Here is a 27,484-nt window from a genome sequence, read left to right on the forward strand (position 1 = left end):
GTTCCCGCACCTGGTCGCTGTGACGTCATGGATTTCGATGGCATCTTCCAGGGCCTACTTAACAATATAGCGGTACAGATTTACTACATTGTGTTCTAAAGGAGCGGAATATTAAACATGGCAAGTTTCGGTAACCTTTACTCAGCCAATGCGGCCTTAATGTGAGAACATACTTTGGAATGTCAGACGTCACACTGACGTACCGGCATCGGAGTTGCGGCACGAAATTCAAATACTGATACTTCGACCTTCATTTCCTCATCTAATAATCGAACTATTATTTTGAAATGACTGTCTGCAGGGTTCTCAAGCAATGCTTTATTAGTCTGAACTGATTTATTGTTTCGCTTTAGTGTCCCTTTAAAAATTCCATAAAACAAAAATGATCCCCCTGCTGTGCTGTGACAACTATAGCTGCACTCACTGTCAGGAGCACTGTACAGGCGGTGCCGCGGGACGAAACTAAGTGCATTGATTACAAGATTAAACAGTTTGCATACTTCATGCAACTCGACATGATGCACAACTATTTGCTTCTGAACTCTTTATTTCAGCGTGCTGAAAAAGAGATGAAAGCATGCACACAGAAACATGCCAGAGCACTTGACAGCAGCGACATGCACATGGCCTGAGGGCAGTGTCACAAGATGGTGATTGCACCAATGTTGCCATAGAAAACGGTTCAAGACAAACAGATCCCCACATTTGACACATATTTGGACGCCTTCTTGACATATGTTATTACGACTCACAACGCACAAAGACACATAAGATGATGTCGATAAGTCAGTCAAGAATACATGAGGTCATCATAAGAAACATTTTCATTGAGACAAGACAAAAAGATTCACCAACATGAACCGGAAGGCAAATGTGATAATGAAATAATATACGGGTATGGAAATTGACCAGTTCTGAAGTGACATTTGAGACAAGACAAAAAACAGTGGCCCAGGACATTATTTCCAGAAGGTTTTCCTAAATGTCACGTACATCCAATATATGTACGCATGTCAGAAGTTTGGGAGGGGTTTGGAGGCATAAAGCACCGTCTACCGATGTCACTCAGCACTGTGTGAAATGCAAAGTGAACGCGACTCATCAGTTAAGGATACGATGTCATCTGTTTAGAAGCTTCCAACCAAAGTGATATGGTTGCGTATATGTGGCACTTATAAAACTCATAAAATGAAGAACAATATACAGAGAAACAGACATGACAGACTTCTTCGTTCTTAAATCAACACATAGGCGTTTAAACGCTTCAAGAAATGTTATGAGCCATGAAATACTAAAACTGCCCAGTGAAGTATACTCAAGAGCCCCTCACCAGGTATGGTCGTTTTAAACAGACAAGCGTATTTTATACAACGCTCGCTGGCGATCGTGTGATTATGGCACCGCTGCGTGCCCTCTGCCAAAACAGCTGAGATTTCAAACCGCACGCCGCGCGCCTTTCTTATCGAGGGAGGTTCGACCTCAGCCGGAGTCGAGGTCAGACGCACAAGTGCGCCTACGTAATTTGCATTGCTGAAAAGTCACTCGCCATGATACATGACTTCGATAATTATTCAAGGCTACAGCATCTATATGTTGGACCTGTTCCTTCGCTAGATGACTTAAAGTTTAGAGAAATAATAAAATTTACAAACAGAATGCCTGCGAGTCTTTCTTTTTTTACTATACGCCGTAGCAAGCAGGACATACTGCCTCTTCCTCAGCTTGTTCCGACGTCGTGCAGTTGCGGGCGCCGAAAACGAAACTACCCGCAAATGCGTGTGCCCTGGGGGATTCATTTCAATGTAGCGCAGAAGCAGCCAGACAACAGTGCAGGTGTCCTCGTGCACGGCACGCAAAATCGTGCACAGAGCGAATGGAGACAAACGCAACGGCTAGTTTGCGCGCGAGACCTTCACCGGAAGTGCGCCGTGCTGCAAGAATGCGAGAAAGAGGAAGAAGGGCGGGGTCAGTGACGTGTGAGATATGCGAGCTTCCGGCTCCGGTATGGGAGAACGTAGGAAAGAGAATGAAAGCGTGATTGTGGAGAGGAAGAGGTGGATAAAAAATGTTTGCTCCGGAGACTAGACGGGGCAAGTGGAGAGACAGTGTTGTGTTGGCAGTGAAGCTCGCCTCTTGAAATCACAGGGTCACGACACTTCAAATATTTCTACATCTGCTGTTAATGAAACATTTTAAAAATTCTTGCGATAGCTGGCTAGAGGGTGCGCAACAACTTCCAGTACATAACCAAAATTTGCTCTCGGGCCTGGTGAGGGGTCCTTTAATAGAGGACGCCCATCATAGTACACAGCGATGTATGAATCTGAGCCATGCACGGGAATTGACTTTTATGCCCTAAATTTTCAGAACTTATACGATGGTTGTGCACGTAACCTAACCAAGTGCCGGCCTTTTCCGTAACTAAATAAACTACAGTTATTCCAGAGCTCCCTTTAAGGATAAGTTCACATGCTCCATCTAGAGCAGAAAAATAATATCCGTAGTAGTATATAATCTACGATGGGATAAAAGCCCTGAACAAAGCCTGCCATAAGAATGGGAGCACACCAGAAGTACAAGATAAAATAGATCATAGTTATCTGTTTCCAGCAACACTTACACCAAAGTAAAAAAAATGAGTGTGCTATGAAAAACGGCGAATAAAAGATCTGTAACAATGTCATGAAACGCCAAGGGCCAATTAAGCAGCGTGAAAATAGACAAGCCAATATTACCGCATCAATATTAATTGTGCGTAATGCATGACTTCCAAAGAAAGTGGATATTTCATTAAAAAGTGTCTATGTCAACAATAACACCTTAATTTCCCAGCACATGGCTCTAAAAAACGTTAAAACTATTTCAAGACTAGATAACAATAGCAGCGTTCACCTTCCATACCTTTCCATTGTTCTAGTATGCAAATGTTCACTTCAATAGACTGCATTCCACATCAGTACAACAATGCAGAGAATGCATTATCACCTCTGAGCAATCAGAAATTGGGCGAAATATTGAATAACGATAAATGAGGTTCAGTGAAATGTCCCGATAAACAAACTTATTCTTCATATTGCAACAAATGTCATGTCGTAACGCTTCAAGCACATACCGATTTCTTGACACAGTTTATCCTGCCCAGCCAAAAAGTTTAAGAAAAATAGCCCCCACAAGAATTTAAAAACAATAAAAGCTACAGAGCCCATCACCCTACAAAGGACACAGTTTCTAAAATTCTCAGCCGCCATGCTATATAGCTTCACCGGTAAGGAATCTGTATTATGCACACATACTAGCAAAGTTGATGTTGTATACTGAAAGCACTTCAATGCTAGTTGCACCACATGTAGCATGTGTTCCTGGTGACTAGCAAATATTCACTGTACAATATGAAGTTAGCCTAGCTGTTTCAGCAACCATCACACCGAGCTATAAGCATGCTGTTACTCCCACCAAACATTAATGCTCTCAGCATTAGTGCAACCCCTCCGACAGAGAGATGGGAAACACATTACATACGGCCAGGCAGCAATAACATCCTGGCTGACATTCCTGAGTATATGCGCACTGAGAGCCACAAGCGTTCACCAACCTTAAGTCAGACAACACCCACAGTGATGTTGCTGAAGCTCAGCAGTGACGATTCAGAGCTGACAAGCAAGCCGAGCTATAAAAAGAAGCATAAAAGAGAGCTTAGCAAATACACTGAGAAGATGCTGTGATACCCCTAGGGCTTAATGCACTGGAGTTCCTTGATGTTCGTAGCATGCTGACAAGAAATGCTACAAACTTCAAGTGAAACATGGATAAAAGTACCACCTACACAATTTATTCACACATTTGCACTTCACAGCAATACACTGCCTTCTTTCACCTGTGTGCATGCAAAATCGCAGCAATGCTATCATAATAGAAGCACCTGCTGTCTTTCTACACAGCCTTTCACACTCAAAACACATCATAAACTTCATAACAAAGCAAATAACAATAAGAAACTTTCCATCGTTGCAATTCTGCACTCCCATATAGACATGTCATTCAACAGATACATTAACAAATCAGCTGAGAAATTAAGAAGACAGCTGCGGCCTTACCGAAGTAAAGAACAAATAGAACATTGCCCATGAAGGACATTGAGAATGAAAGAGCAAGTCCATGCTTAAGCGACCAACCTTACATATGATAAGAAACAATTTTGAAAACTTTGATGAAGACTGACAGCCTAACGTAAACAGCAACTGCCTTCGTAGCTTTTACTTCTAACCAATTTCTTATTTAAGAATTTGTTATCAAAGCTTCCCTGGATGTTTGATAAATGTTCAGTTCAGTTCAGTTCAGTTTTATTCCTTAAAGGCCCCCATTTCAGTCAGGGTGATCTGTGATCTTGCTGCAGTCAGGGTGATCTGTTATAGCATGGTACTCATTACATTAGACAGCTTTAGCAGAGTGTTGCTTATGCTCCGCTTGCATTCACGTGCACCAGTGGCTGCATGAACTGCATTGATTTAACTTGTTTAACAAGCGCGTCTCCCAGAGACACCATCGATGCGCTCTCAGCTTGGCTATAAAACGACAAAGAAACCAAGTAGACGCAGCCTCATGCTCTGCTCAATTAGTTTTGTAGCAGGACATCGGCAGCCTTCTACATTCTGCTGCCAGAAAGAGTGTTGCATGGGCGTGCATTAGTATTACAAATGGCGTTTTGCTGGGCGGGTGTGTGCACATCATTAGGATTCACTGGTCTGGGTGGGGCAGACTGTTAGCACTTTGCTAAAGCTGTCTATTAACAATGTTGATAATGGTGTTGCGTAGCAAACAAGAAGATGACACAAAAAGCACTTGATGAAAAGAGGCAAGAAATGTCACACGTATTTTATAGTGTATACATCCCTGAAGACCTTGGAAGTGAGATAAATCATTTATCTAACACAAACAAAAGAACTGGCCCTGGCAGAGTGAATGTAAGAAAACAGGTCGATCGTGAGATTAATGAGTAATTTCATCAGTCCTCGAACTTCCTTTCTATCAACCCTATACGATTTCCCATTGTTGAGAGGCCATAAGAAACACATTTTGGGTAGCTTGCTCAAACAGTCACAGAATATGGAAACAGGTAGCCTCAGTGAAAGCTTGCATGTGCACTCATTTCTTCGTGTTTCACAGGCTATTCTCATGCACCACAGAAAAATATAGTACCTAGAACTTGCTTCTATGGAGGTTACAACTGTCTGGTACATTGATTTCAGATTCGTGATCTGTAAGTAGCAGCAGAAAGACTAAATGGCTTGTATACTCTTTTGGAAACGCTCCTGACCTGAGGCACTGATATAGTATGAAACATAGAAACAGCAAGCGCATTCCTGTAAAATAAGCAAAGAGCACTTTAACCTCATTTATTTAGAGCAGCTATAGTCTGTCACATTTCTAATGTTTAGGCAGTACAGGCACTATATAAATAGGAGTGGAGTTCTGAAGTTGACCTCACACAGCAAGAACTACAACCAGTGCCATTAGAAATAGGTGAGAGGTCAGCTTCACCCCTCCCTTACAAAAGAAAGCAAGAAAGCTGACCCTGAAGCACTTGGCTAGACAACATAATGGCTGGCAGGTGATTATTCCTTCCCCACTTTTCCTTCCTTCCTACCTCTAAGCACATCTGATGCCTCTGTCTCTACCCTAAAGACTGCACTACATGTGACCTTGGTTATCATTCAGATCTGTAGCACCGCAGCACTGAACATGATTAATTTGTTTCACATGTAAACTTTTCTAATAGTGCACTCTGGGTACATAACAAGAAAATATGTTTGACACACCAAGACAACAAAAAAGTGGTGGCACACGGCACATACAGGCTTGTAGTATTGGACCTAATGAATCAAGTAGCACAAGTTCAATGCATGCAGCAGCACATATCATAATTAGTGTTTACAGCAGTCGATACTTCATAAAGAAATAGTAACACGAAATAAACTAAAAACACTGTAGCGAACAGCTCCGAGTTCCAGCAATAGTCCCACCAGAAAGCTGTGCCACTGTCTTGTATACTTATGAACACAAATAATGTGTTAGAGAAAAGTTGTAACTTAAACGATTACAATGGTGATCTTCGTATTCCTCAATCTTCCCACACAGGTGATGGCCTTCTAGTCACCTTTAACATTATCACCAGATAGCATCAGAGCTGCTATTGTAAAATCATGCAGCCGGGGGATAACACTTAAACTTCTTTGGATTGTATATTCACATCGACTGTGCTGTGAAAATAGTGTCAGAATACTAAATAATGATGCTAGGTAATGTTTAATGCTCTTAAACCTTACTCAATGAACCCACCACAGGTAACAAAGTATGCATAGGGTAGATAAGTGCTCATCCAAGAGAATCTTTACTGCTGTTGTTGAAAATACCCCAACTCAAATGCAGGCATCTTCAAAATTGAGCAGACCTCCATTTCGTGTGCGTAGGCAGCCTAGCACGAGTGTATAAAAATTATAAGTTGAAGTTCTGGCATAAGCAGGAAACCTGCACCATGCTTTGGAGATAGAGCTCTTTGTTAAATTTTGACTTAATTGCAGCACCAGTATGAAGATGCCTTGTGCGAATCAACACACAATTTAGAAGCAACCTTCATTTGTAGTCCCGTGCTCCTTCATTCAGACTTGGTGCCTGTGTAGGTAGCAAGGCTGTTGCACAGTTGTGTGGCCTTGCGTTTCAGTGCTCAGAGATTTGCGGCCACTGTCGGAACAACAGTCACAGCTGTGCTCACGCTGTGAACTGTAAAAAAAAGAAAACGCAGCCTCACCCAGAGGTGTTTACACATATAGGCAGTAGCTCCGATGCCACGTTTTCATAGCCCACACAGCGGGAAGACAAAGAAAACATTTCGATGCATAGGCATTGGAACTCAAGGGCCGATTGCGCAGGACCTCAAATTGCATCCTTTAGGTCCAGAGAGCAACAGGCATGAGAGCCTCCTTGGTGCCGGATGCCGGTGTAAGACTCTCCTCGGCAAGAAAATCCATGGGCATGTCAACCAGGTGACCTCTGATCTCGCGTAGGTCAGCGCGGGCCTGGTCCGGGTCAGTCTCGGCGAGACCGGGAATGGCCGTGAACTCCCGCAGGCCCGCGAATGTACGCACGCTATCCGATGGGATGCAGCGGAATACCTGTGTATAAAGAAGTCGGCATGCACAGGCATCGTTACCTAAAAGCACACTAAAAGTAGATATTAATAAAACCTCGCATGTACACAAACTGGAGCACTCGTGAGTCAGGGAGCAGCGTTGGGTTGCCGCCGCCGCTATGAAAGCACAGTACTGGCTTCGATGACAAGTCCCATTGATATTTGTTAACAACCACTGAGAAAGAAATTTGCCTCATCGCAAAATAAAAAAAAACGCAATTTGGACATCTTTATTCCACTTTCCAGGTAGCTCTTTACACCACTCTGTAGGTGCTGTTAGCACAGTGTGGCGCCTTCTCTGGTTGGACCACTGTATCAACGCCAGAAGTACGTAAGCATCTAGCAGAGTATGAGCTTCGAGATCACTGGCACAACGTAGGCACTCTGCGTGGGAAACCTAGCGGGCAGCTTGAATTGTGGAAGATTTACGCGACTCATTAGACAGGTTTAGTTTAGCGTACGTAACTATAGCGTACGCTACACGCTATTATATAGCGTACACTAAGCAGCGCACATTTTCTACAATTTTAGTTGGCCGGCGATATCTTCGAATCTCAGAGGCCATATGCCGTCGTTGCGGCTATTTCGCGCCTGTAGCGATAGGTGGCGCTGACATCTCGAACGTTTCTTTCGTTAGGCTTCGATTCGCTCGAAACGAGAAGCGATCACGAAAACATCACGAGGTTATCCATAATACTGTGTCGTCGAAGCGGCCTGAGACTAAGCGAAAGCCGTTTACACGGTTATTTGCTACGAACGAAGTGCATTTTACAAAAGCAACGCCAAATTCAATTCGAAGCGGGCAGCCGAGACCGCCGCCATGTTTCCCACAAACTCCGCAAACCCCGCAAAAACGCTAACTCTAACGCTAACTCGTTTGCGTTGCGTACGCCCGCTATACCCGCTATTTCGTTTAGCGTTCAGCGCATGCGCAGTGACGACCCGCTATTTTTTAGCGTACGCAATGGTATAGCGTACGCTATACTAAAACTGTCTATTCAGTCGCATTTATTGCTTAGTCACGAAGCCACGCGTTCTGCCTTAAAAGGGCCCTGAACCACTTTTCATCGAAGTGGAGATATGAATCTGAAGTTAAAATATGCCATTTCAGAAATACTTTGCCGCAAAATGTACTTCGATGCGTTCAGCAGAGGTATCAAACACGGCATCCTCTGTGATGCTGTTCTTTCTTCGGTGCCTTGCACTGCGAAGGCTACGGCACGGTGGGGCGTACCCGCAACGCTCCACCTTCTAATTTTCACCGAGGCACGCATTTGCAAATTTCATTTTGAATGTTAGGGTTGACGCCACGACTTCCGCCTTTGGTGCCTACGACGCGCTTAACGTCAGCTTCAGCCAAACGCGGTTGCCCTCAGCGAGCCGCAGTGCGCTTAGCCAGTGGACTCGTGGCGGCACCCCGCGGCGGCCGCGGTATCTACGCTATGTAGCCGACCGCAGCTTGAAGTCAGCTATCAGTCAATAGGAGCCGTTGAAGGGAATGGCGAAATAGTGCGTCAAGAAGAGAGCGAGGACGGAGCCTTCCGTTGGAAATAAGCGTTTGAGAGAAAGGCGACTTGACGATCCATTTGCGAGCTCCACGCAACGCGTACGGCAGCAAAAGTTGGCTGAGATGTTCGCAGCAGCGTATGCTACCCGCGGACTATGTTTTTTCGCCAAGCCCGAGGGGTGGTTCAGGGCCCCTTTAAGCAGATTCTGCCAAGCTTACTTATAGTTTACGCTGCATGGCGATCTACGTGAACAAAAAAAAAATATCTCCCGGCAAAATATTTCTTTACATTTCTAGAAATGTATTCGAACACCATACACTAATTCAACGTTACATACAGGTGTCCTATAGTGTATAAACATGTACTATCAGCGTCAAATGAAAGTTGAACAGCGGAGCGCGTGGCCCAAGCATAAGTGAAGATATAGTGCGCGCCGTCCAGTCATCACCATTGACAGGCGCGCACATCCGGCTTGGCCGCACTGCGAGATCCCCCTCTAGTGAGATAATGTCGCTTCCGTTCTGGTTTTTACACTTCAACGGGAGAAAATGAAAAATAAAAATGAAGCTAAAATATTGCAGTTTACGGCGAGTCTTGTCGCACAGATCGCCGAAACGAGTGCTGGCGGCGCGAACAGTGGCGCGCGTGGTGCAGTTTTCACCGTCATCGCAAGGTACATTCGCCCGCGCGGGACCATGCGATGACGGTGGAGACTGCACCACGCGCACCGCTGTTCGCGCCGACATCACTTGTTGTTTCGGCGATCTGTGCGACAAGACTCGCCGTAAACTGTAATAGCTTCATTTTTATTTTTCATTTTCTCCCTTTCAAGTGTAAAAACCAGAACAGAAACGAAATTATCTCACTAGAGGGGGATCGCGCAGAGCGGCCAAGCCGGATGTGCGCGCATGTCAATGGTGATGACTGGACGGCGCGCACTATATCTTCACTTATGCTTGGGCCACGCGCTCCGCTGTTCAACTTTCATTTGACGCTGATAGTACGTACGTGTTAAACAATGCACTGCCAATCTATACAAGGCATACTTCATTTTGGATTTCATATCCGAGGAAACACATGAAAAAAAAAATGCGCTGTCGCATTCCTTAAAATATATTTCCATGGGTCTTACAAATGAATCTGATGAAATAATTGCATAGCTATTGCAGCAGTAATTGTATTGACTGCAGCCAATACGCGTCGTTCAAGGTTGTGCATTGTTGGGCCAGTTCATTGAGAGAGCAGCTAGTTACGCGTTACTCAAACCATTTAAGTTACTGCGTTACTTAAACTTCAAACACAGGGCCTGCAACCGCCGTTGTGCACCGTTGAAAGTTGGGTCCTTCGCTGGGGAAACCGGCGCACCTTAGCGAAAGGAACCGCGCCCTCACCTTCTCGAAGATCTGCGCGTTGCGGCGCGCCGTGGTCCTCCAGACGCCGTCGTAGAACGAGGAGGCCACGGGGTCCCTGATGTCGATGCCGTTGGCGCCGCCGTCGCCCTCCAGGAGGCCCAGGTGCTCGCGGAACAGCGTGCGGCGCAGCGCCCCGGCGAACCGTCCCGCCGAGTAGACGTGGCCGTCCATGACGCCCTTCTCGCGGTCCGTGTCGTGCACCACCACGGCCAGCTCGCTGTCGCGCCGGCCCAGGAGGCTGCGGTCGTTGATGTTCGCCGAGCCGATGATGGTCACCTCGTCGTCCACGATCATCATCTTGCTGTGCACGTACACCAGCTCCTGGGTCTGCGTGGCACGCACGAGAGCGAGCGTGGGCGGTCGGGGCTTTGCACATCCGCGTTGGCCCCGACACGTCGGAAGACCATAGCTGCATCCTCCCATGATCAACCGCTGATCGTTTACGTGCACAGAACAAGTCTCGCACGACGAGTGCGGCGCCGGCGCAGATGAGGACGGGGCGCTAGAGTTTTACGTAAGAAAAGCCTCATAGTTAAAGAAAAATTCGTCAACCTCTTGTCTTTGCTTCGTGTTGTCGACAAATTCGACTTCGCCCTGCCATCTGCTTGCCGCCTGGTTAGCTAAGATGGTAGAGCGGCTGCCTCGGAAAGGCGGTGGTCCCGGGTTCGAGTCCCGGGTTCGAGTCCCGGACCAGGACGAATTTTTCTTCAACTATGAGGCTTTTATTTCGAGGAACCCGTATGGGTTTCTCTTGTAGCAATTGCTACGAACGGGTGGATGTCTGATTTTCCCTTTATTCAATGTTTTAGTTATCCTTTTGCAATAGTTTTCCCTTAATAATGTATGCCTGCGTGAGAGAGTGCATTTAGGAATGCTGTGGAAGTGTGCTTACGCATCATGCTTGTGTTTCTAGCGTGCTTCATTTTATATTTCGTATCTGGCAAGTGTATATATGTACACGTACTGCGTGTATTCCAATTTCAGACTTGCTTCTCCGGACAACTGCGAATGATTTAGCCATAATCGCGCGACGGCGTTTGTACACCCTCCAAGCCGGCGCGGCGCAGCTGAGAACCAATATGGCGTCGGCGGAGACCGTGTCCCCACCCTGACAGCCGGGCTTGGTAAGGGTTCGGCATATAGGGGCATCCTACGCTGGCGTGATGAAGAATACTGGCATCGAGAAGCGAACGCTTCGTGCTGCCTCTCGTTTGACCCGTCACCGAAACTTGAGACTACGCTACCTCCAACGCAAGGCGCGCGGGTATTTTTACGTCAGATTGCCCTCAACGTTTGCGCCCGCCGCAGTAGATTCCCTCTATGATATAGCGCGCGGGCCGGGTTGGCGCTTCGCCTCGTCGCGGACAGCCAGTGTAGTCAGGGCCGGACTAGTGAAGGAGACGCACGCTCTGCAGACACAGCTCGCTCATCGAGTCATCTTTCTCGGCTCACCTTCGCGCGCTTTACCTCGCACCGAGAGCGCACGCGGTGCGTTGTCTGATCGCGCTAGGACTTCATGCGGAACGTCACGGCGAAGACGAAAATTCGCCCGAAGTATCCTTACGATTGCTATCGCAATAAAACAGACGTGATGAGGATGATTCTCATGATGACCAGAGGCTCACCAGCTTTCCGTGCAGTTCGTCGTGTTTCCTGAGTCCGAAGAAGTCGATGTACTTGGTAGGATCAGGAACTGCACAAGGAGCAAAAGAAATAAAGGAAAAAAAGCATTTTCTTCCGAAAGGGGAAGCACCGATTGCGACAGCGAATTAGCAGACAGCTACACGAAGTAAGGATAGTACTTTTACCGGCCGTATTATGTAGTACACATTCGCTTGATGACTACATTAAGAAACATGGTGCCAGCGCGCACAGCAAAAACATCGCACTCGATGACCGCGCGCACTCGCTGTCAAAACGCTAGCGTGAGGAAATGCGGCATCCGCAGCGAGCGAGGTGACCTTCGTGCTGTATATCGTTTCAACGTAAACTGAGCGCCTAGAACACACAGCACGCTCAAAGCTACTGGCCGCAGGTGCACCTAAACTCCGCCCTAAACGCATATCGCTCTTAAGGTACGGCTGCGCGACCGCGCACGACCACCGCATGCGCAGTAGCAGCCGCAGTAGAACACCGCCCCCCTCCACCCCACGGTGCCTCGCACGCGACGGAAGGGGGCGCGCTTCCGCCCCGCTTTCTTCCCTTTCGCGCGGCCGAGATTGAGCCGTGATCGCCGACTCGCCTCGAACTCTCACTCGCACGTAAAGCATAGGGCGCGCGACCACGGTGTTATCGTTCTTGGATTTTATACGGAACATCAACGCGACGGCAGAAATTCGCCTGCAGTGTCCATATAATTGCTATCGCAATAAAGTTGCAGAGTACTACTGAAGAGAATGTCGCAAGTGCCACTGAAACCAATAGACGACAGAACGAAAGCACGAGGTCAATGGCACGACGAGCGACAATGATGACGGCATGATGACGTCACGGAACCTAGTGCTGCGGGGGAGTTCCCGTAGCCTTTTAGCGCAAAACCACAGAGCGTTCGCCCTGTGTCCTTCCTGCATGTCTTCCTGGTTTTGCGATATTACTGTATGAAAATGTCAAACCGGACAAGGCCGAACCTCTAGTGTTATCGGGCGGGAACAAGTACCCAGCTTTGGTTTCTCCAAACCTTTACCGATGAGACCAGTGATTGAATCTGCGATGATAACAGCTGCGACTAACGTAAAAAAAAACAACAGCTATTGTTGTAAGCATATAATCATTGCCTAAACCAGCTATAATAAACAACACGAAATATATTTAGACTGGTGATATCCTCTCAATGCTGTATTTTAATTTATTCCGGGGAAATATCTCGATCTCTGACGAAGAAACTCTTGCCTGCTTAATTTCGTGCTTACCACGCTCGGCATCGCGGTGTAGCGTATACACGTGGCCTCCAAGATATGGCGGCGCGACAGCGCGCGCGCGCCAATCTCGGAGGCGAACGAATCAATCATGGAGGAAGGAAACTGAGGACAGGCCCTACCCCTTCGCGCGCTAGGAGAAAAGTGTGGAGGAAATGACGTAGTAGGTTCTCCTATGTTTTGCTGTTTTTTTGTTTCATTGCTGTAGTAGCCCCGCCTTTCGGGCCACAATGGCGGCTTTGTTATTGTTCTGTGCGCCCACACGTGTTGCTTCGTAGGTTTCGTACCGTGGCAAAGGCGCCGTGCGGGCAGGTTTGCGTTGGTCTCCGTGTTTTGTTGCGCTGCGTTATCTGGACCGTACCGGATGTTGCTGTGGCCAGGTGGGACAGGCGGAACTAAAGTTCGCGAAATGAACGCGCATGCAACGCTGTAGGCAATGTACCGCGCCACGGCAATGGCAACGAACGAAGGAATATCCGCGGGAAATTTTGCCCTCTTTGGCGGAATCATGTTAACGTGCTAACGATTGTTTAGTATTGCTGCGGAGCGCGCGGGTCCGAGCAGCACGGTTGCGCGCCGCGCGGCGTGGTCTGGCGTGGTCTCGCGAGAAATGTAAACAAGAGAGGAGAGATGGCCCGATAGGCGGAGCAAGGCCATGAGCCACGCTAACTTCCGGCTTCACTTTCGCTTCACAAAGAGTGACGTCAGGGCCTCTCCTGAGTTTCCTTCCTCCGTGGAATCAATAGATCGCGAGCTCACCGTCGGCCGCCTTGAGGCGCTCGAGTATCGAAGAGTCCCCACGACACATGGAAGCGTAGTTCCAGTGGGTGATGGCCTGGATGGCCGTGCCGGTGTCAGTGCCCACTTCGCCTTCGAAGGCCGGAAGTAGGGGCATCACCACGTACACCCGGAAGTTCTGCTTGTTCCTGCACGACGGTGATGACGATTATTATTGTGAGTGTATACGCTCGGCTTTGAAACGGGGCGGTGGCACATGTGCCAACATTTTCCACGCGCGCTATTCACCACACGCAAACGGAATTCGCAAGGAAAGAAATGCGGAACAAGACAGCGATTGATTGATTCTTTATTGGTTTATCGCATATAGATGTGATGGGGAGGCGAAGGGAAAAGCCATTCAAGGATGGCTTGAGGGAGTCCTTCGCCCCCATACTACTGGCAAAGACAATAGCAGAGGCACACACATTTTGTTCGCATGGTCGTACACTTTAACAAAACCATCATATTAAACACAACATTGTCATACACTTTGAAAAAACCATAAAATTAAGCACATCATAGTCAGTGCCCCAGCAAGCGTCGCCTATACCGAGCAGAGAAGTCTATAGCGGGTTCCGTGGCCGCATTGAGCGTGACGGGTACACCGTAACACCACTAGCATCGAATCGCACAACCTATTACGAATTAGTATACACCATCCCGTCTTCTGCCTGCCCACGACTTCACTATACCGGCATTCTATCATCGTTTAGAGAGCCACGAACGCACGCATGCGACGGTATAGCCTACCGCATTAATATCTTTAGCACCTCGCAACCCTGTAAACAGGGACGATACTCCAGGAAAGCCGAATCGCCTCAGTGCGCCAGCGAGTAGCTTGCGCGGGTGAAGTCACCTTTAGCGAATTCATGCACAGCGGCTGACGCATCGCATCGGGGGTCAGAGAGTGAAAGCGGGGTGCCTGACGCTCGCCCTCATCCACTCGCAGACGAGGTGTGCTTGATAAAAAAAAAAACACGGGCGCGAGCTCGTTTCGGACAACGCCGAACGTGTACGCGATGGTGCATCGGACTAATGCGCCAGGGAAATGCGACGCGCAAGCATCACACTGGTGTAAATGCGGCTTCCAATTAGCTTGCGCATATGTGACACTGTGTAGTGGAACCTTAGACTATACGTGTGTGTTATGCAATGGCTCTTCTCAAGGTTCGCAAGCCGGCTTGCGCGAGATGAAACGAGACAAAGAAAAAAAAAAAAAGAACTCGCCCGTCTAACGCGATGTTGAAATCTAAAACAACGGGAGGCTTGCTCGAGTCATCGAGGTAGCATCGAGGTTATCGGGGTAGCGGATGACGCGAGCACGGACTCGTTGCCTGTTATGTAAGAAAAGTGCGGCCCCTGGTCTGTTTAGATAAGAAGAACGTTCGGCAATTCCGTGCCGCAGGTACGAATGAATCGGGGAAGACGTTTTCCGCATTCGTAACTGCGGAATCTCGCGCGCAATATGGTTGTATTAAGCATAATTCAAGGCTTCTCTGCTATCAGATAAGCTTAAAGCAGAATTTTAAAGCAAATTTGTAAAGCTAAATGTAATTTAAGAGCAAATTATTTTTTGAAATAGTTTATTGTCGAAAGTAGAATTCCCAGGTGGAACGTTGAAAACTGTTTTCGCTGAAGTCGACATAACATTGAGTGAGCACGCACGACTTATAGGTTCACAGACAGCATCGATCCAGGCTATATATACCAGCGCCAAGCGAACTCAGACCTGTGTGCCTTGAGGATTCTCTGAAACAGGGCCTCGCCGATCTGGTTCTCGACAGTCGGATTCCCTTGCTCCAGTGTGATGAAAAACTGGTTCTGCAAAAGAAGGCAGAACACGAGCCGCACATCGGCATCACGCGCACTGGCACTATTTCTGAGATAAGATAAGAAAAAAAAAATAACGCCGCCAATACCTCGCGATAGACACCCTAAGATGACTCATGGAGTTAAAGATTTCTCGAGTAAGACTTCTAGGGCCTCAAGTGACCACTTATGGGGAAGTTTAACATCGTAACGAAACACATGGGGCTGTGAGGGAGCAAGAGAAAGGGAAAAGATTTATCCAGTGTGAGCAATTTATTACGCGATGTATTTAAAAGCCTCTAGCATCAAGCTCTTGCATTAGGCTGTCAAAGACATGGCACAGCGAAAGGCTCCGTATCATTGTAACCACCCGAACTTCTTTCCCCTGCACTCAAATCTCGGCAGCATAGCGTCTTTACATTCTGTCCCCCTTCAAACTGCAGCCGCAAGATTCGAACCCGCGGCCTATCACTGAACAGTAGAATTCACGTCATAGCCACTAAGCTGTCGCGGGGCAGGTTGCCGGCGCACTTACACCAACCTCCGAAATGATTTGTTGCTAGGTTACGCAGATCAATATTAGACACAGGCCGACAAGAAATAAATTGTAAAGTCAGATTTGTTTTATCCTTTTGCCTCTTTATCGCTGGTTTGCATTCGCGTTACAATGTCATCGATACAATCTACACGTCAAGGAGTTAAGCTGAACTTTAAATGAAAGCTTTTAGTTAAATTTGAAAAATATTTTTTTGACGAAGATCATCTCTAAATGCGACGAATGTAGTAAAGAAGTGTCAGTAAACGAACGCTTTCTTTTTGTGTCTACGCTTCGCATTCCAATTATCCCATCATGTACGAAACACGCAGCCAGAATTTAGTACATGATGGGTAATGCACACTGGCAACACAAGAAACAAAACAAAATTGATCATTTCCGCCTGAAGGACAATGCATTAACAGAGACGGTAAACGATGCCAAGCGCGCGGCACTGTGTCTGGCGTGTTAACGAGTGACTCAACCACCCGCGCAAGTCGAACAGATAGACGTGGTTCTTGAGAAGAGGGAAAAGTTCGCGCTTATCTTCTGCGGCCCTCGAGGTGGGTAGCACGGCTCAACGCCAAAGTGGTACTGCACGCTGGCGCCACCGAACTCCACCGAGCCCCATCTCTCATTTGAGAACGCCGCTTCCAGCCAGTAGCGAGTAAAACCCCTTAAACTTCGTAAAGTAGAGCCGCGCTTTGAAGAATGCCGCCTCCACCTCGCGCGCTCTGGCAGAGGCCAACGCCGCGCCGCTATTGGCCAAACAGCATCACGTGGGCCCTCGCGCCGTGCATCAGCGCCATTTTTTGCTCGAGAAGCGTCTACGGAGTGGCGAGGAACGCATGTCGGCGCCGTTGCTACGCGCGAGCAGTGTAGGCGGTGCCACGGTCGAGGAAGGAGCGTGAAAGAGAGGAGAAAAGAGGGGGAGTGAAGGCGGAGGAGGAGAGTGTCGCTACTTTAGGAAGTTTAAGGGGCTTTAGTAGCGAGTGCATCTGAGCTTTCCCCATCCCACTCCTCCGCGCCGCTCCAACCAGTAGCGTGCGCGCATGCTCATCTCTCCTCCTTATCCTGAGTGCACCACCCCTTCGTTTTCGCACCTCCTCCAACACCCTCACCACATGTTTCAGCCAATCAGCTGGTTGTATGGTTAGAATCACCATTCAACGGCCACAGAAAGTGGCTGAAAGTTATCGCTGAAAATTATCTTGCGAGTGACTGTGACTTCACTGTGACTTCAGCGATGATCAACTGACCTCGATGTAGATGTAGTGCTTGGCGTTGACGATGTTGTCGATGTAAGCGGAGTGGATGGAGGACTCGACCGCCTTGATACCCGTAGACCAGTTGCTCGCGCTGCGCAATATCTGCAACGAAGGAAGTTACAAGATTGGTTCGAAGATAAGCTGATTGCTCAAGCTTATAATATAGATAATTATACAGAGGTCACCTGAAGATACGCTTACCTGACATCTAGCACCTGATTTTACAGTTTTTTGTCTAAAATAAAACACATTTTTTTTCTTTAAAGATGTTAACAGCTGTAACTCTAATGCGACCTGAGCTCCGTCTGCAAGCTATTTTTGAGACTGTATTCAAGAATTTTCTATCTAATGCAAGAGCTTCCTGGTCCAATAGAACGAACTGTGCTTTGAACGAAGGTAGGTGTACAGTATACTGAACTTAGTGCACGTGACATACTATCGCTCTCTTAAGGCCGAGGGGGGTTGTAAACGCACTCATCAGCATACATATGCACACAACATAGCGCACAAGCAAAACCACACGACATATACATACGCACGAACGTGCATGTACGCACAGATACACACACACACGAACAGCACGCACAAAAACACGAACGTACACAAACGCGACAACAAGCACGCGCGCACACTAACATGCACACATAAAGAGAGGGAGAAACACACGACACATACGCAACCACATGCGCTCACACAGGCGCATTAACACATACGACGCCAAACGCATGCGCACGCAGACAAATAACACATAAACACACTTAAACAGGAAAGATAAGCACACACACACGGCACGTATGTACACGTCTCCACACGCACGCTATCAACACTTCCGCACGCGCACACACGTACGCACACACGCGTGTGCACAAACACACGGGAGCGCGCCCGCTGAAACACCACACGTAAATACAACGCACCATTCTTTTGACTTATCGTGTTAGCCACGAACGATTTCACAAAAAAGGCCCCATTTCGGCCAATGCAGTAATCGATTGCGATAGCAAATTATTAGACAGCTATATGCGAAGGATACATATTAGTTCAAGGCCGCATCAACTTGTAAACATTCGCTTAATAACTAAAGTAAAAGCATGGCGTCACGCAAGCACGGGAAAACACGAACACATTTCACTCGATGACCGCGGACATTCACTGTGAAAAACGCTAGCGTGAGGTAGAGCGACGGCAGCAGCAGCGAGCGAATTCACCGTCGTGCTGCCTCTCGCTTCAACGCGATCTAAGCGGCGAAAATACAGCGCATACGAAGCTATCAGCACTCGGCGCACTCTGTCCCCATAGCAGATCGCTTTAGAAATAGGGCCCGCGCGGCCGCGCCAACGCAGCAGCCGCCGTAGTAGGACGCCCCCCTCCCCCGGTGCCCTGTGCGCGACGGAAGACGGCGCGCTTCCTCCCTGCTTTTATCCCTTGCGCGCGCGAAATGGAGCCACCATCATCGGCTCACCCTCGCAAGCTTTCACTCGCACATGTGCCATACGGCGCGCGGCGACGATGTTATCTATAGCACTTAGATTACATACGTAACATCACGACAGCGACAACAGAAAAGCGCCTGGAGTATCCATATAATGGCTGTCGCAATAAAACTAAAGCAAACATCACACGTGAAATTTTAGAGTACATGTAGACGATCATGCTTCAGTACGCCATCAATTTTACTAACCGTACAAAACAAACGTTCCAGCTGTGCTAGTCTAATCTTAGCATGTTTGTATAGTGTAAGTAGTGTTTTTCACTTTAAGTGGTTGTTAATGCTTCTCATTTTTATTATTTTTATTGCGATAGCAGTTATATGGACACTCCAAGGGCATCCTCGCGGTCGGCGTGAGCATCGCCGTCGCTGTGAGGTTCCGTATAAAGTTCAAGGGCGATAACACCATCACCACGCGCTCTACGCGTGTGTGCGAGAGAAGGCGTGCGAGGGGAGCCCACAATCGCGGCTCAATCTCGCCCGCACGAAAGAGACGAAAGCGGCCAGGAAGAGCACCGTCTCCAGTCGTGCGCGAGGTAGCCAACGTTGCGAGGCACCGGGAATGGGGAGAAAGAAGGGGCGGTGGCGTTCTACTCTGCCCGCAAATGCGCATGTGACGGTAGCGCGACCGTATACCTCAAGAGCGATCTGCTTGGGGACAGCGTTTAGGCACGCCGGCAGCTTTATGCGTGCTGTGTTCTCGGCGCTTACTTTACGTTGAAGCGATAAACACCGCGGATATCACTTCGCTCGCTGCTACTGCCGCGTTTCCTCACGCCAGAGTTTTGACAGCGCGTTTCCGCGGTCGTCGAGTAAGATGTGTTGATGTTTTCTTGTGCGCACTTGACACCATGCTTGTGCATTTAGTTAGTGTGCTTATGTTTGCAAGTTTATACAGCCAATAAAACTACTATCTTTACTTCATATCATCATCAGCAGCAGCAGCTGCCTAGTTTATGTCCACTGCAGGACGAAGGCCTCTCCCTGCGATCTCCAATTACCCTTACCCTGCGTCAACTGATTCCAACTTGCTGAAGTGACTAGCACAAAAGTGCACACGGGACACTAAAAAGGCGCCAAGGAGAAGTGCAAATTGCGCCTGCGAATTTCCCAATTTCATCACCCACCTAGCTGTCGGCAAGTATAGCATGCCTATGTTTACTAGTTTATACGGCCGATAAATCTGTTTTCCTTACTTATAGCTGTCCACTAACTTGTTATAGCAACCGATAGTTTGCCTTTCGGGCGAAACTGCGACTTCTTTCTTCTTATATTGGTTTTTCATTTAGTGATGTGTTATTTTGTATTTAGCTACAATAGTGGGATAGCGGGTTCGCCGGTAGCCAAACTTCTCATACTGTCGCTTTTCACACACACACACACACACACACACACACACACACACACACAAAGAAAAAACACTAACAAGGCTCATGAATCAAGTAAAAAAACTACTTTTCTGGGGCGCCTATAACGTGAAGCTATTCTAAACTTTTCTATTCCAATTCTGCAATCTGCCCTCCACGATTGGCCAAAAAATTTTCGGACCACCCCCGCTTCGCCTGTCTGTCACGCGACGTCACGAAAACCGGGAGAACGACTCATTTGATATGATACGTGCACTAATTATGCATAATTATGCCAAACGAAAGAAATATAAATATTTCTGATTCGATGCCTTTTTCGCCATTAGCCCTCCGCCATTCCATCGTTTTACCCAGGTAGCACACAAAGTCTTGAAAACGTCTTATTAAGGGATTCAACGTCTGAAACGGATTTTTGACCAAAATCGACGCATCAAAGACGTTCCAAACAAGATAGCTTAAAAACGAGGGGTGAATACGTTTTGATAACGTTGGAAGCCAGACAGCTTAAAAACGAGGGGTGAATACGTTTTGCAAACGACTCAAAACGCCACGCCACGGCGCGTCAGCCTCTTTAGCGGCTTCTACAATATTCAACAACCCACCAACGCGATCCAACCGTGCGCAAGGTGGCGATACCGTCGTCAAATCATGTGACCAAGGTGGCCACGTGATTCGTGATGCCGGGCAACCGGGCGAGCCGGGGCATAGTCGCGTCGTCATGGCGTCGTCACGTCACCGCACTCGCATTGCGCTGTGGTGTGTTTGCGGCTGTTCTGAACGTGCTGCCGCTGCCCTTTGCTATGTAAGTGTTGCAGTGTTTTGCTATCAAGAAAACGATATTCTGTGATCAGTTTGGGTTGTGCTATATGTTTGTGTGGTTTTAATTTGGAAATCAGTAGTGCTTTCAATTGTTATGTGATCAAGGCGGCCACGTTATTCGTGAAGCCGGGCATAGTTACGTTATCGCACTCGCATGGCACTATGGTCTGTTTGCGACTGTTCTGAATGTGCTGCCGCTGCCCTTTGTCATGTAAGTGTTGCAGTGCTTTGCTGTCAAGAAAACGACATTCTGTGATTAGTTTGGGTTGTGCGATCTGTTTGAGCCGGGCATAATAACGTTATCGCACTTGCATTGCGCTGTGGTATGATAGCGGCTGTTCTGAATGTGCTGCCGCTGCCCTTTGTCATGTAAGTGTTGCAGGGTTTTGCCGTCAAGAAAACGACGTTCTGTGATTAGTTTGGGTTGTGCGATCTGTTTGTGTAGTTTAACTTGGAAATCAGTAGTGTTTTCAATTGGAGGGCGCGGAGTGGAGGGCACTAATCAGCTCTTCAAGTTCATTGTCATGTTATGTGAGGCGCCTTTTCACTGACGCTGTAATTAAGGCGTTAAGGGCAGTATAAGGACGAAAGTTAGAGGGACGAAATCGTGCCTGTGTGTCCCTAGCGTCGGGGTCGGCCGCTATGCGTGATCCTAACAAGAAAGCATTTTGCAGAATGCGAAGAAAGGCGGCAAAATTTCTGTCTGTGCGCACCTTGCCGATCTCCGCAATAGAGCCATCATAGTGGTATTTTAGTCTCCCGTTTAGCAAGAGTGTTGCAGACAAGGGAACTGGTTCAAACAGGCTTTTTTTAATGATTCACTACTAGTGCGGTATATCAAAGGGTGAGGTCAAGTGCTCACCCTATTTTCTTCCCTCGCGCTACAGCGCACTGACAGAATTTTGCGTGCACCATACCGTGCTTTTATCGTTTGCGCTTCAGGTTCTCGATTGTGTTTTCGCCCCCTTTACCCACGTGATGGGTATTTCATGGTATTACCGTGTACCACATGTGTCCATATATTGTGTCCAATATATGAAACGGCCAAATTCGATTTTATTTGACGCCTCAAATGGTAGTAATGTATTGAGTCCCTTGTAGCTTTGTGCTTGTTATCAATTTTACTATTTGGCGAATGGATACGGCATGTACGCTGCATAACTCGCTTGTGCATACTGCATACGTGAGTCGAGTATGCCCTTGGTATAAAATAACTTGTATGCTTTAGGTAGTACGATTGTTTGCAGTTTGGGACATGTGTCGGAATGTACGCTGTGCGCCCTTCGCGCTTTACGGCGGCCTGCCGAGTTCGTGCGGGTGCCATGTGTGCGCATGGAGTTCGCGAAGCGCTCTCGCAGTTTTTTATATATATATATATACATGTGTTCTGTTCGCGCGCTTCGCACAACAGGGCATGTCGCAGTTCTTTTTCCTTGTGCAACACATTTTCCTAGCGTACGTCTGTGCATTATTTGGTACCGGTTTCACACGGGGCTCTTTTAGCCGCTATCCAGTCCGTTGCAAATCGAATTTCTCGGTCGTGATTGGCTCCTCTGCGCAAGCTACGAGAGTGAGCCAGTCGCATCGATAATTTCGATCCGGATCGGGCTTCATAGTGATCGATAGTGGTCGTGTGACACCGGTTTTACACATGGCTCCCACATAGAGAACACTTTAAGTTCAATGCTACTGAGTGAAGAGCAAGTGCATATATATGCCAGTGGTGGTATGTGGGCAAGTCTTTCTGGTGAAGCCAATACTTGTGCATTCAAAACATTTCAATTACCAGCGTAGTGCATCAATGTGTCTACTTCGACAAAATGGAGCACTAGTGCAGATATCTGAGCCTGCCTATCCAGGGCAGCAAGTGTGTCTACATTGAAACCACTACCAGCATGTGCGGCAGTTCTATTTCCAGCAGCGGGACTGCACAATAATCAGTAGGGTGCTCTCAAGCTGTTTATCTATGAAGCTCTGCCTGGACTGTGTGCCAAATATTTTTGGACGTGAAAGTGGGGGTGAATTGGTAAACATCAGTGGAACTGTGCCTGGACTTTGTGGCAAATGTTTTTGGATGTGAAAGTGTGAGTGAACTGGCAAAGAATTTGCTCTGGGCTACATGTGTTAAACGTTTTTCTCATTCAGAGTGCTTTTTTTTACTTTAGGAGACTGGAGATGTGCGCAAAGTGTGACATGTCAGTGTGCTAATTAATGTATTTGCTGGTTTGCAAATTATTCGTTGCAACTTTATTTTTGCCAGAGAAGTACAACTTTGCCTCTTGTAAAGGGCTTTTTAGATAAAACACTTACTATTTATTATGACTATTGCTTCCTTTGTTACACAAATGCAGCTTCCAGTGCATTCCAGTTTATTTCCATGTTTATGTAAGTTTCTAATATGAGGCTTGCATATTCATTTCTCACGTTCTGGAGTGACAAGATGCAGCATTACTGTCTCATCGTTCGCTGTACTACAGTAGTGTTACACTGAATCCCCCGTTTAAGTATTCTGTACTAATTTCACTTTATTACTTTTTTGTTGTATGGTTATTTTTTCTCGCCATTACCTTCTTTGATATATCCTAAAGGCAATATTTCCAATTTTGCATTGTTCCCATTTTTTTTATTTCTGTCAGGATTGTTTTATGATGGTATGCGGTGGTATTTCTTTTCGTGCTCTTTTCAAGCTTCTAGATGATTGGTAACATTGCTTGGAGGCAGTTACCATCCAATTCATACTCTTGCATTTTTCAGTCTACTTCTTCCATTCGCTCCGATGTCACTTCTGCATAACTCTAGTCCATCTAATAGCACGCGCACTTTACTATGATAAATTAGACACTTTAGTACACTCCAGGTTTTTCTGTTCATTTTTGTATGTGTACTTGGAATTTTGTTTATGTGCTAGTGAATGTTCACTTTCGAGTTCATTACGAATCCTTTCTGCGACTTTTGTCATTGTTGATGTACTTTTATTTCTATTTGCATTTCTCACACAGTTTGTTCGAACCTTGCATAAGCATTACATTTTAATAAAGTGTTCTTGCTTTGTCACAATGTTCTCATTTCATGCACTCTTGGCATGAAGGGCTTGGTCTGGCCACCTGCCAAGACGTGGCCATTTGTTCTTTGCAGGATGTCATTCCCATTGTGGTTGTAAGCATCGTAGCTTACTAAAGGCGGTATTAAGGATTTATTATTCCTAACAGGCTCATTTTCGTGCGACTTGGTAGACGATGCGCCGGCCAGGCGGGGAACAGTGCTTGGCACTGCGCCATGGCTCTTACAGTCAACACCGACGCTTCTACTCATCTGGGGCGCGATTGGAGATCGTTGTTCGAAACGCCCGATCAGTTTCACCTCACGCGATTGGCCTAGGCCGTGCCAACGGGTGCGGCTGACGACGTCTGCGCGGCATAGGCCAGTCGCGTGAGGCGAAACTAAACGCGTGTTTTGAACAACGATGTCTGATCGCGCCCGTCACCCGCGAAAACTAGCTTCAGATGATCGTAAACCTTTCAAGACCGCTTCTAGACCAGCTTTTTGATAATGTCCTAAAAACGTTTAGAAATTGGTTACGAATAGTTTTGGCAAAGGGATTACTTGTGTCTTTCCCAATCCTATTTCTAGACCAGCTTTTCGAATACGTCTTGCAGACCTGTTCTAGATCGTCTCAAGAAAGTAATTAAGCCGGACATTAGCAGAGATATCCGACGTTTTCCCGCCGAAGTTCTCTCATTCGTGTCTTCTTTAACCCGTTTTTATCGTCTTGGATAAACGCTACGAAAACGTTACGTATCGCTTTTGTGCTACCTGGGTAGGGCTTCGCTCACTCCACCTGTCTGTCACGCGACGTCACAAAACCGCGACAACTCACCGCGTCAACGTGACGTGTACGCGTTAAAGGCGCATTAGTATGGCGAACGAAATTGAATTTGCTTTTCTGAATAGCCGGGCAGTGGCCCGTTGTAAAAGGAATAGAAGATGGCTGCCTGCCGATCGCTCTTAATTGCAATGGCGAGTCGGAGCTGCCGGGAAGCATGGATTAATTTGCGAATAATAAAACTTTCAGCGTGGCAGTATAACGTTATCGAGCGCTTTCGCCGGATATACGGCAGTTCTCTGCCAGCTCTTCTTTGCTGAGGATCCGTTTTAGCGGCATTTTCAACCTTTCGTTGCACGCCGCCGCGATTTTCGATCAGCCACCACAAGCTAAGTAAGGGGAAACGGACCAATCGCAGACGCCAGCACCGCCCGGGTTATCTGCTCTCACTGTGCTGGCTCGGCCACGTCGAAACCCTCTTCACTTGAGCCTGCTCCTCGACTCTTTTCAGCCAATTAGATGAGAAAGACTGTTCAATGTAGGAAAAACTATAGGCTTTAAGAGCAAGAAAAGTGACCATCTATAAACGAGGAGTGCGTGTTATTGGGCTTTTCAAACGAGACTGCGAGTTAACGCCCGACGCTTGCGTCGGTGGTTACGTAAAGTTGACGTCAGTATAATGAAACAAAAACAGATTGGAATACTTTTACGTTATAGAGCCCCAGCGTCATAAGCAGGAAGAACCCTAACTCTTTCGTTGTTTGTTTTGCCATAGTATGTGTGTTCAAGCGATCATTAAATTTCAGTTGTTATTTCAGCGGAGCGACATTCGTCTTACTTAGCGGTGGTTATGTCCCTGCATTCAGCTAAAAGTTATTCTGCAATGTAACATCGCTCCTGCGCGGACTAGTGCATGCACGACATAAATGTCTTTAAGTGAAAACCGCCACCTTGAATCAAACTCAAAATGCATGCTCTGTGGTTCAAAAAACTATATGCGTGTACTTGAAGTCCGTGGTAGCCGCGTTCATACTTGGTCTTGAACAAGCGCAGATGTTGCGAACTCGCAACTACAGTTTGTTCAGAACACACATATATAGAGGCCAAGGAACTGTGCACCGACCGCACCGCGTATAACAGGACAGGTTCATCGTGGTGTCCTCGCAATGCATAAAAAAAACAACCAAATCGCTGTTACTGAAAACTCTTATTCAACTCTACAGATGCCTCCTGTCTCGTCTAAGGTGTGCGCTTATTTTAACCTGCAAACATGTGAACCTGCTGGCTCAGCTATACACCTTATACTAAGCCGCGTTCGCGTAAGCGTGCGGGAACGCACCTGGCAGTCTGCGGTGAAGAGGGTGCCGACGGCAGACTCCGGTAACGTCGACTCCAGCTCCACGTCCTGGTAGGACTTGGGAAGCAGCCAAGGGTAGTTCTCGTGTTGCTTGGCCTTCTCGAACTGTCGATGGGGGAGGGGGGAGAGATGCAAGGTAGAAGGAAAGAATAACAGAGGAAAGGGCCGGATATGTGTAAAAAGTGGTCAAGTCTTACAAGGATTTATATTTTGAACCGTACAGGAGGAAATACGCAGGTATACTATCGATCGGCATCAAAAGCAATAACCAGGCCCGCAATACAATTTCAATTTCCGCGAAGCCTTGGCACGGGGCCCAAAATTCCCCGTAGCAGTCTGCGGTAGCTTGTGTACGGTTTGTTGGAAATAAAGAAGAACGAAGGCGGGCGGAGTATATATGGCACAAAACTTTGGCGACAGCATGTTTTTTTTTTACTCATTGGCGCTTAACCATTCCGAGTGTAATATTTAAGGCGAACAACTTTCGTTTTTTTTTTCTCCTCTTTCTGCCGTTTTAATGCTTGCTGGACGGACTCTCAGCGCTGGTTACAAAGGCGCCGAAGCGCAAACGACACGTGCAAACGATAGTGGATCGTCCACACGTCAATGAATTGTCAATAAATCGCTTCATACACGCGCCTACGTCAAGATATATATACGTATTCTGTTCCCCCCCCTTTCATGTTTAACCACAGCTAGCTTCCCCGATCCTTGCCTTGGCGTCACTGTCTGTTGGCTTCATATGGACGCGGTATATATATATATATATATATATATATATATATATATATATATATATATATATATATATATATATATATATATATATATATATTTACATATATATATATATATATATATTTACATAATTTACACGCACTATACGTGACCGGTTTCCCAAACTTCACACACACTTATTTTTTTCACTTACGACACTCCTAATACGCTGACGCACTAATAAATTCAGAAATCAATCAGGCAATGCCGTTTCGTAACAAAAGAAGTGCAGAACCGCACGCACTCTCTCTTCTCGCAACGAGCAAGCGCGCTTGTTGCACACAGAGGGCGCACCTTGGTGAAGTTCCAGCGCTGCACGAAGTGGCGCGCGATGTCCCGCGCCGCGGCGCCGCTGACGGCCGCCCCGATGTCGTGCCACGGCATCCTGGGGGTCATGTTGCGGTCCACGATGTCTGCGCGGTGGGCAGCGAGAGACCAA

The 27,484-nt window shown here is 47.1% G+C and overlaps 1 protein-coding gene across 7 annotated transcripts in view; it reads right to left on the reverse strand.

The window, feature by feature from the left end:
* Positions 1–527: 527 nt before the first annotated feature.
* Positions 528–27,484, reverse strand: part of Pld (Phospholipase D) — a 170,596-nt gene continuing 143,639 nt past the window's right edge. For all 7 annotated transcript variants that reach the window (XM_075675895.1, XM_075675894.1, XM_075675896.1 and 4 more), the window contains 8 exons: positions 27,340–27,458; positions 26,251–26,373; positions 17,405–17,515; positions 15,531–15,622; positions 13,781–13,947; positions 11,732–11,799; positions 10,086–10,433; positions 528–7,169 (listed from right to left, as the gene is read on the reverse strand). In XM_075675895.1, the coding sequence (XP_075532010.1) occupies positions 6,945–7,169; positions 10,086–10,433; positions 11,732–11,799; positions 13,781–13,947; positions 15,531–15,622; positions 17,405–17,515; positions 26,251–26,373; positions 27,340–27,458 (1,253 nt within the window). In that variant the 3' untranslated portion in view covers positions 528–6,944. The remainder of the gene's footprint in view (positions 7,170–10,085; positions 10,434–11,731; positions 11,800–13,780; positions 13,948–15,530; positions 15,623–17,404; positions 17,516–26,250; positions 26,374–27,339; positions 27,459–27,484) is intronic.

The sequence above is a fragment of the Dermacentor variabilis genome, chromosome 11 (genome assembly GCF_050947875.1).
Source record: "Dermacentor variabilis isolate Ectoservices chromosome 11, ASM5094787v1, whole genome shotgun sequence".
Taxonomy (NCBI): Eukaryota; Metazoa; Arthropoda; class Arachnida; order Ixodida; family Ixodidae; genus Dermacentor; species Dermacentor variabilis.